The sequence below is a fragment of the Conger conger genome, chromosome 6, assembly GCF_963514075.1.
Source record: "Conger conger chromosome 6, fConCon1.1, whole genome shotgun sequence".
NCBI classification, from domain to species: domain Eukaryota; kingdom Metazoa; phylum Chordata; class Actinopteri; order Anguilliformes; family Congridae; genus Conger; species Conger conger.
The window spans coordinates 29,965,966-29,976,312 of NC_083765.1; the positions used below are offsets into that span (position 1 = coordinate 29,965,966).

The window sequence follows — 10,347 nt, forward strand, 5'->3', positions numbered from 1 at the left end:
AATAAACTCTTTCATCATAACAAATACCATGTCAGAATTTGCTGTGAGCCAATTACAATGGCATTTTATTACCAGTCCAGTTTGTTAATGAGTTTACACTTGCTCATACATTAAGCATAAACATAAACGTGAAGTGTACATTTTGACAGAAAAAATAACATTTATTCAGGAAAAGGAAGGACCTCTACATATAATATGTTAAAAATTTGGCACCCACACAGATAAATTAGTCAGATAATTTTAAGCAACAGAACGTATTTTCCATAAAATTCTCATGGTGAACAAGCTCCTATCAAAAGTGAGAGCACATTTCCCATCGGCTACACTACAGTAAAAAGGGTCCATTCACATATTTACCTACCCTTATTTAAAATAGAAAAATTACAAATAAATAGCAATTTATTTCAGAAAATAACAAGGTTAATTCAATAGTGTTAGCTAAATTAATGAACTGGGAAACCAAGCCAGTCAAAAACAGTTCATGGTATTGGCACAGTACTTAAGTAAGGATCAGTTGGAAATGTAACCTCTTGAGATGATTAGGGTGCATTAATCAAAGAACACTGAATGAAAAAAAACAGTTGGAGGGATGACCTATTGGTTTTCTATCTGCCCATTAGCGTCCCTCTTAGTAAGAGAAAGATCGATACTGGGCGGAGAACCGGCCAGACAAATTCTGCAGCCCATGATCATGAAGAAGGCTCGTCGGAAGGACCGGTTGAAGAAGGCATATAAAAAAGGGTTGAGGGAGGAATTCACATATCCCAGCCAGAGAAACACATCCCAGACCACCCCAGCTGTCCGGTACTCAATGAAGGGGTCGATCACATTGGTGGTGAAGAAGGGCAGCCAAAACAAAAGGAAGACGCCCATGATGATGCCCAGGGTCTTGGCCGCCTTCCTCTCCCGCCTCATGGAGTTCTGCCGCTGCTTCTGCTTCTTGCCTGTCGAGCCCAGGCCTTGCACAGTCATCTGGTGCTCCATTGCACTGATCTGCATGGCCTGCCGCTTGGCTGCCTTGTAGATCTTCCAGTAGGCCACCAGCATGATGAACATGGGCAGGTAGAAGGCCACCAAAGAGGCCATGACAGCATAGACCCGGTTGACCAGGAAGGCGCAAATGCCCTCAGGCAGCTGGATGTCGATGCCCGCCTTGTGCAGGCCCAGCATTATGGGTCCAAAGGAGATCAACAAGGGTACCACCCAGCAGACCACGATGAGGAGGCCTACTCTGGCCCGGGACATTTTGAAGGTGTACACCAGCGGGTTGCAGACGGCGTAGTAGCGGTCAAAGGCGATGCAGCTAAGATGGAAGATGGAAGCGGTGCAGAGCATGACATCCAGGCTGGAGTGGACCTCGCAAAAGATAGGCCCAAAGTACCAGCAGCCCTCCACCGTGCGGACCATGCTGTAGGGCATGACTATGAGGCCCACCAGGAAGTCAGCCACGGCCAGCGACATGACGAAGGAGTTTGTGGGCGACTGCAGCCGCTTGAAGTAGGCGATGGCAAGCACAACCAGGAAGTTTCCCACCACGGTGCAGGCTATCCCGGCCATGATGAATGCATAAAGGGCTGCACGAGAGCCCTGGCTCCTCCAGGGAATGCATGGGGTGGAGTCCCCATCAACGTCCACAGAGATGTTGGCATCAGTTGACCATACTGAGGTGTTTGCCATGGTTTCTTGGAGTCTGCCAAAAAAAACACTGTATCAAACATCATTGACCGTACAGAATAAAAGTGCTGCAGGGTTCATCTCAGCAGATATTGACATCAGCAGATATTGGCATACGCTTTATTTTCCATCATGTTTAAAGCAGTGTGCTTTATCAATGATTCAATGGAATCAAACAAAGGTTTTTTCATGGGATTTAAGTCTAGAGTCTGAGATGGCCATTGCAGAACATGATTGTTTTCACTGACAGTAACTATTTCTGTGTGGATTTCTGCCAGGATTTCCTGGTGCTTTGTTGTTGAAGAGGTTTAATACAAAATGACATAGGCTCTTTGTTCTCAATTGTGAACGGTGACCAGATGGTAAAGCCACCTCTTTTAGCATAAATCACTTAAATGTTTGTTGCTGTCTGGCATGCTATTTTCTAATAAAATGTTTTTGATCCATACATATCTGTTTAAAGAATAACCAAAAGGTAGACCTTAAAAGGACATTTTTAGAATTATAATTTCATGAGGTCATCGAAGGCATTCGCTTTCTGTGAAGGAGGAAACAGCTGTGCCACCAAATGCCATAATCTGGACATTGATTGGGTGAGTAAAACCAGGCTTCATCCTGAGTTTATGTGCCAGGCCAAGAATCACTTTAAAATATGAAATATTAGCTACTATACTTCCAGAATCAGGGGAGAATGGCATATCATCATGCCCTTGTTGAACACATGCATATTGTGGCAGTTATTTGGAAGATGGTCAAATATAACAAAATTTTACTTGGTTGGCCTTTCTCTGGCTTCAGGCCCAGTTTTCCTAAGCTACTCCCAGCTAAACCCTTTCAGGAAAATTCCAATGTGTCAACTGTCATTAGTAGTTCAAATTCTTGGGTTCTATTTGCAGCATAGTTTTGCAATATCAGCCTAGTATGTCCAAGTCCCAAAGTATTTAAAAAATATTTATATGAAAACATATTTTTGAACTCCATAATATGTCACTTTAAAACTTTTTTTCGGGAATGTAATATGTTGTATAGCAAAAAGATACACGCAAGTACATTCTCACATCCCAATATTTTTTCACAGATAGGATATCTATAATTATAATCTCTCAGATCAGGAACAATCACAATACTGTGCCAGACACTGAACTACAAGTGTGACCATAACTCCCACTGCTCACAACAGCAGGACTTTTGAGCAACTCGTATGGGGAATAAAGAGGCCAACATCCTGGCCCTCCTGGATCCCATGAGCCAGAATAGAGGTAAGTGAGCAAGATACTCATGGTCCCCTGCTGGCACTGAAATGTCCGTCAAACCGAAGTGCCTCCATCTTTTTCGACAATTCTACTTCTCGTGATGACACTCAACTCATGGAGAACATATGGCCTCTCTGAGGAATGGTGGCAATTACTGAGAGGAAAGTGGCAGTGGCTGCGTCTGGGACCGGTGAGGCTGCTGTTAGACGGAGGCAGCCCTGTGAGCGGGTGTCGACCCGGATGAGCGGTATCTGAGCTCGTCAGCCTGTGACGCAGGCAGCCGCTGGAGGAGTGTTTCAGACAAAACACAAGGAAAGCAAGTGCAAATGAGCGGGAAACGAGGTAAAAATAGATTTTAATTAACACCGTGGGGTATGTTGTTGCCGGTTTGGTGGCAGAATTTAAAGTGTGGATTTCCCCTGTTATTGCCAGTTGCAGACAGCCATGCAACTCATGCAATAGAAACTGTGGTTTCCCCAGACTCTCCCCATTTGACAGGTCCACATGAAGGAATATAAGAAGGTTCGTTACCTGAAAATGGCTATTAAATATCCTGACTACACACAATACTGCAAATCTGCATTCCAAAATGGTGGTCCCAAGCTTCAAGAAGAATATTCAGCTCCCCTTAACAACTAAGATTCTCAAAGCTGAACATGAAGTCAAAATGAAGTTTCAAAATGGACCAGTTGAATAGAGTAGTTAGTAGTTAGCGTACTGGCCAGTATGGACCCGGGGATGAATACTTGTAAGTAGTGCACATTTTTACGCCCAAAATGTATTATAGCCAAACAGATTCATTATGACTCACTGGCAGAAAATGGCCAATTCAAAATACACACAGTGAGCACTTTACTGGATATTCATTAGACTTAATGAACAGACTTATTTGGTTTTCTGCTGCTGAAGTCTGTCCACTATACACAAGGTTTGATCCGTTGTGTGTTCAGAGATACTCTTCTGCATACCACTGGGTGGTACCAGCTTTGATCAGTCTGGCCCTTCTACTCTGACCTATCTCATTAACAAGGGGTTTCTGCCTGCAGAACTGTTGCTCACTGTTTTATGGCTTTTGTACCATTCTCTGCAAACTCGAGACTGTTGTGTGTGAAAATCCCAAGAGATCAGCAGTTTCTGAGATACTGAAACCACCCTGTCTGGCACCAACAATCATTCCACAGTCACCTAGATCACACTTCCCCATTATGACATTTGATCTGAAAAACTTGATCTGAAGAACATATTGACCATGTCTGCATGCTTTTAAGCATTTAGTTGGCTGATCAAATATTAGCATTAACATGCTGGTTTACAGGTGTACTTCATAAAGTGCTCACTGAGTGTACATGGAATGGGCCGTCCTGCCAAGCTCTGGGACAATGTGTAGTTATGTTGAAGAATACAGACTGAAAACTTTAACTCTTCTGAACCAAAAAAACTCATCCTTTATTTAAACATGTGGCAGTTAAGGTTGAACCCCTAGATCACACTATGCAAGTTTTGAATCTAGATTCTCTAATCTGACAATTTGACTCTGCACTTTACAACTTTTTGGAGAGTGCAGTTATGTGCCCTTCAGTGCTGTATTGACTCATACCAGTAAGTGAAAAGTTATGCTCCAAATTTGAGGAACAAATATGACTGAGAATTCCAGTTTTGTGTAAAAGAAAAGATAATATTGGGTACCATGTTTGAAATGTTTTTCGGTAATAGTAAAAAAAGAAATGATGATTCATATTGATTCTCAGACATTCTTCTTATTTATTATTTTGTATTCTTCTGAACTTAAGCACAGGTAGGCTCACTTGCCTTTACTGTACAGTATGTGTCCAATTATTGTCATCTCCAACCAATGTAAATTTAGAGGTGTATATCCCAAAATATTTTATGTTTAAAAATAAATAAATAACACAAACTACGCCAATTCCAATTACTTAGAGAGCTACAGTACAATCTTTGCTGTTTGAGTTTATACAGCACCTATGTGGTATTTCAGCAACAAAATAGGACATAAACATTGCTTAATACATGAATAGTAATGTCTCCTGGTAACACTTAAGAGCTTTTAACACATCAATGGGACACTTGTATGTTTCTCATTCAAAGCAAGATTCAATTAAAAAAAAGTAAAAAATGAAACAAAATTCTATATTCTTCTTTAATGTCTAAAAAGAGACAGACTGTTACTTTCCTAGAATCCAGCATTCATTCGCTGGGTTGAAACGCTAAGAAATTTAGACTAATTTCAACGTAGGCATAAACAGAACAGCCCCCATTAATACCGCAATTCCAACCTCAACCGGAAATAGCTGTTCTCTTTCTAGGAATGTTCTGATGGTACTCTGGTCCTAAGGACATAAGATCAAAGGGCACATCTGTTTTGTTCAAGCATGTTCAGCAGACGTGTAAATTCTCACACTAAAATCCTGCTCTGTCACAAAACTCAAATGCTGACCACTGTAAAGTTAGATAATGTCTCACTCCACAGGTATTCATTCCGAAACTGGTTTAGAGTAATGTAATTTTGCCATTCCATCATGGAAAACACATGCAGGGTTCAGTTTTTTATGGGTTCAATTGTGTTTCACACAAGTAGTTGTAGAATTGATAATGGTCCTTTTTTGCCCTCAAGGCAAATAATGTTACTGTATGTATGAGTGAAATATATGAGTATACAGATTAGAGAGTAGTATTCTCCAATTGCACTTTTTGAGATATTTCGAAGGCTTTCTAACTAATAGATGGGTTCCTCCTCTTATTTATTTTCTCTCAAGGCAGTAATGCCTGTTTGATCTCCCAGGGATTCAAGCTTTTATCATTATTCTGTGCATACTAGTGGAAATAAGTTACTGTAATTTGTCTCATCCAATTAATCAAGTCAACCCTTCTATTTAGGTATAGATGGAAGCCTTTACCACTGCTAAGAAATGTTATACAATGAAGTATTGATAGTTTCAGTTCAGTTCAGTGACTAAAGCATAACTTCTGCATTGTAGAGTGAGAATATACAAACTACCTAATTATGGTAATGGTAATTTTTTTTTAAAAAGGTTCACTGATACAGTGTGTCACAAAAAAAAACAACAACATCAAAAACAACAACAACAATAACAACAACACTTGGTTTCAGCAATAATATTGCAGCCTTTGCCTACGGATAATGGCTAGGATATCAGTACTGCTCATTTCCCTATCACTCTATAGTCATATAACAAGTCCCTCTCTCTCTCTCTCTCTCTCTCTCTCTCTCACACACACACACACACACGCACGCACACATGAACATCATGCGGAAGGAAAGATAAAGAGGTACTCACAGGTCTGTGGGATCAGTGGCCTGCCCTCATCCCCGCATGCTAACGGCTTCTCCTCCCACTCCGCTCAACATGACACAGAATGTGACATTAGGAGATGGGCAACCACGACATTAATAACAGCAAAAAGAGCCTTCTTCATCAAACTGGGAGAGGGGAGGGCAGGAGCATCATCTGAGGCTTATCCAAGCCTCCTCATGCATCCTCCAGTGGCTCATCCCTGATGCTTGGATCATCAAAGTCTGATTTTGCGCCTGGAAATCTGAAGTGGGGTGGAGATTTATCATTTAGCCAATTAAAACGCTCCGGATTTTGCTGCTCTCTGAATGTTATCTTGTGTGGTGCAAAATACGTTCACAATACGACCATTAGGTTTATTAGGTAAACCTGTACACCAGCTTGTTAATGAAAATATTTAATCAGCCAATCATGTGGCAGCAACTAAATGCATACAAGCATGCAGACATGGTCAACAGGTTCAGCTGTTTTTCAGACCAGATGTCAAAATGGGGAAGAAATGTGATCTAAGTGACTTTGACCATGGAATGATTGTTGGTGCCAGACAAGGTGATTTGAGTAACTTGCTGATCTCCTAGGATTTTCACATATAAATGTCTCTAGAGTTTTTGGAGACTGTGGATAGGCTCCAGCAGCAGAAGTCTACCTATAAGTCAAATAATAAGTCTAATAAATACCTAATAAAGTGTATACTGTCAATGTAATGCAAGTTGTTTTTTTCTCACTGCAGAATGTGTCATGCCATTTTAACTGAGAGATACATTCATTTGAAAAAACTAACAAACTGATCACTGCTGAACCACCCATATGGTAGGCTAACAAGTGAGGATGCAAATTCTATATATACTGATGAGACATAGCAATATCTGCTATTATAATAATGATCACATACAGTACCTTTAACTGGCCAGCTTCATCAGTCCCTGAAGTCCTGGTCTGCTTCAACATGAGTGTAATTGCCCTTGTGTCAGATGCAATGACCAAATCTTTCTCAGTGGGTGCACCCTATAAGAATAAAATGACTGTGAATTTCCCTATGCGCAGTATAGCTGTGTCCTTCAGCCTCCGTTCTTGGTTATCTCCATAAGGTCATCACCGCAGAGCCACGCGCAGGCTGTTTGAAATACCTGGGGCTTTAGTCTGAGGGCTGCCCCTCATGTGTGGCGAATGCTTTTTAATTAAACACAGGGGGTGGGGGAATTTTAATTAGAGATGGATAAAAGGTGCATCCACTCCGCTTTTCGAATGCTTTTCTAAACCAGTCATTCATATGTGTAATGTGAGTGTCAGTGTGGAGAAAGAGCGGTACATCTGTGCTATTGAATGGGGGGAGGGGTGGGGGTGTTGAGGAGGTAGGTCTGATGGTGATGGGTACAATGATTAAATTTACACAAGACAATAATGGCCCTGCTTAATTAAGCGTATGATCAAACATATCATTATCAGCGAAGAGGTGGTGGTGCCAGCAGTAAGCAGAAACCTTTTAGAGGGAAAACAAAAAGGCAGCATCATAACATTATTTTACCAAGACCTCCATACTGTATATTTACATACCTTCACTGATAAGACAGGGATGATATGATGACAATGTACAGAATCCCTCCCTCTCCCCCATGTTCATTTTTTTATGCTTTCAGTAAACTAATATAAATCATCAGTTCAATCATTCAAACAATATCAATTTATTTCATGAAATTACTGCTTAGAGCACTTATTTGAATGGACTGACTGGGGGAGCTACGGAATGGCGAGCGGGTATTATGAAAATGAACATTTCAGTGAGTGAATGAGTTTGGAAATATTTGGAGCACGAACAAGAGAAGTGTTTCACTCACTGCACCTGTACTAATCAATGTTCACTTACTTCCTTGCCTGTCTGGGCCCCATTCATGTACTAAAGTGGAGTCTCCATTCACATTGTATGCAAAGATACTAAATTATATTGGCATGGAAAATATCTGTACTGGGAGCTCATAAGCGATCCAAATATTGTAACTCTTAAATAGAGCATGTTTTCCACGGCGACTGAACATTAGTGTAGCCCTCCTGCAGTTGGGAATTGTTTAGTATTTTTAGCAGCCAGAGAATGTAAACAACCGAAACCCATGCACTTTGAGCGGATATTATGGCAAAGGTATTAATAAAAAATATTTTTCTATGACAAATTAGAGTGGACTCTTGGACCCAATCTTTGGCCCAGTGCCCACGGTAACGGCTGCTACTTGTCATTTAAAGTGAGGGCTACAATGATGGGATCCAAATGCCAAGCTCCATAATCAATTAAAAATAACTACGCAAAGCCAAATACAATAACAGTGCATGAACAAAACCTGCATAAAAAAGCACCACAAAAAGATCATGAGGCTATTTAAATGCTGAGGGCTGTGATGTCATTGTACTCCTGTTTTAAGTGATGCATTTACACAGGATCAACTAATGCACTGCCCATGCATCAACAGGGGAAGTGCATTCTGTATCCAGCTTGTTATTTATAATGAAACAGCGCCCCGGCGAAGCTTCTACATCTACTTCTCTGTTATCAGAAAGGTCAGGTCTGCTTCCAGCCGACTGAATGGCTGAGTCTAGACAGCATGACTGAACGGGACACAATGACCCATGTCTGACTCCCAGCAGCTAATGGCATGTACCTCCAAGGTTGTAGGTTAGTGAGGTACTGCTGTTATACCCTCAAGCAAGATAATTTGAATTTTTTCAGTCAATTGGGTCATCTGCATCTGAAAAAATTAGCAGTGCGAGGCATTTTGGATAAGTCTGTTGCATGCATAAAATGTCATTTCAAAGTTTTTGAAATGGAGCACCTTCCACAAAATGTCAATCATTTGTGAATGAGCTGTTTATGTTTACATATTTTAAAATATCCCTCTTCCATTTTTGTCATTTTAAATGTGTTCCCATTTTACTGGGGCTTTCTGGGCCAGACTATAATCCTGTCAAAATGCCTAATAGGTGCTTTTTTTCAGATGAAAGGCATTAATGAGGGTACTTAGATGCCCCGAGCTCCCTTCTATCTCAGCAGTTTTAATAGTCAATTGAACTAATTCCAAAACCCCAGAACATGGCTGAATTACAATTAGAAAGGTCACTTTAGTTGACCGACCTGACCTCTTTTGGCCCAATGCCTACTCTAAATCCTGCTGCTTGTCATTAAAAGTGAGAGTTACTGGGATGGCATCCAAATGGCAAATTTCCTCCCTAGTTTTCTCAGCTTCCTTTTGTTGTAGAGAGTTCGGGTCCTCCATTGGATGACCAGATCATGGCAATATTTTGCTTGGGCTCCTTTGAGTCATTAATACACCCCGCACTTTCTCAAATCCTGTTGAAACAGGCCTTTTGGTTTTCGTCACCTGGTCCCTGTGGAAACCATACATTTTAGAGCTTGTCTGGTTGAGAGGATCAGGAGTGATTGATGGCCACCTCTAAATGAGGGTCACAGCGGTAATGAGCTCAAAGATTTTACGATACGCCATAAATATTTTCAGTATTCCCAAGCATGACTGTCTTAGAGTGTATTGTCACCCTGTTGAATTGGAGAGAGTGAATTTGACATTGTATTTTGTGATTTGTAGATTCAAAGCAGTATAAATCAAATTCCAGGCCTTGATGAAAAATTGCTTGAGGCCTAGTGTCATTCAAAGTATTAATCAAAAAGATTGACTTTTGACTTGTCTGTCCTCATTATCCCAAAAGGCATTGGGGTCATCCAGGTGCTTTTTTTGCAATTGTGAGAGGGCATTGTTGTTTCTCAAGGCTAGCAGTAGTTTCCACCTGGCTACTCTCATGAATCCCTTCTTTTTTTATAGTCATGAACCCTGATATTAGCTGCGAGAGGCCTGCAGGTCTTTGGATGTTCTTCTAGGATCATTTGTGACCTCCTGGATGAGTTATCACTGTGCCCTTGGCAGACTGGCCACTCCTGAGAAGACTCACCACTGTTCCAAGAGTTCTCAATTTGGAAATAATGGCAGTTCAGTGGAGTCCTAGAGCTTTAGAAATGGCTTTGTAACCATTTACAGACTGATATTCCTTTTTTTTTTTAAACTCTTCTTGAATTTCCTTGGTGCACCAAA

The 10,347-nt window shown here is 41.0% G+C and overlaps 1 protein-coding gene across 1 annotated transcript; it reads right to left on the reverse strand.

Annotated features, from left to right (window-relative positions):
• Window positions 1-594: 594 nt before the first annotated feature.
• Window positions 595-7,194, reverse strand: LOC133131526 (5-hydroxytryptamine receptor 4). The gene is made up of 3 exons (XM_061246906.1): window positions 7,157-7,194; window positions 6,245-6,503; window positions 595-1,690 (listed from the first exon to the last, which is right to left on the reverse strand). Exon 3 carries the CDS (start codon window positions 1,675-1,677, stop codon window positions 595-597), a length of 1,083 nt encoding a protein of 360 aa, XP_061102890.1. The 5' UTR covers window positions 1,678-1,690; window positions 6,245-6,503; window positions 7,157-7,194.
• Window positions 7,195-10,347: the final 3,153 nt, after the last annotated feature.

Coding starts and splice junctions, on each gene's coding strand:
- LOC133131526 (XM_061246906.1), bottom strand. CDS start 1,677: ATGGCAAACACCTCAGTATGGTCAACTGATGCCAACATCTCTGTGGAC.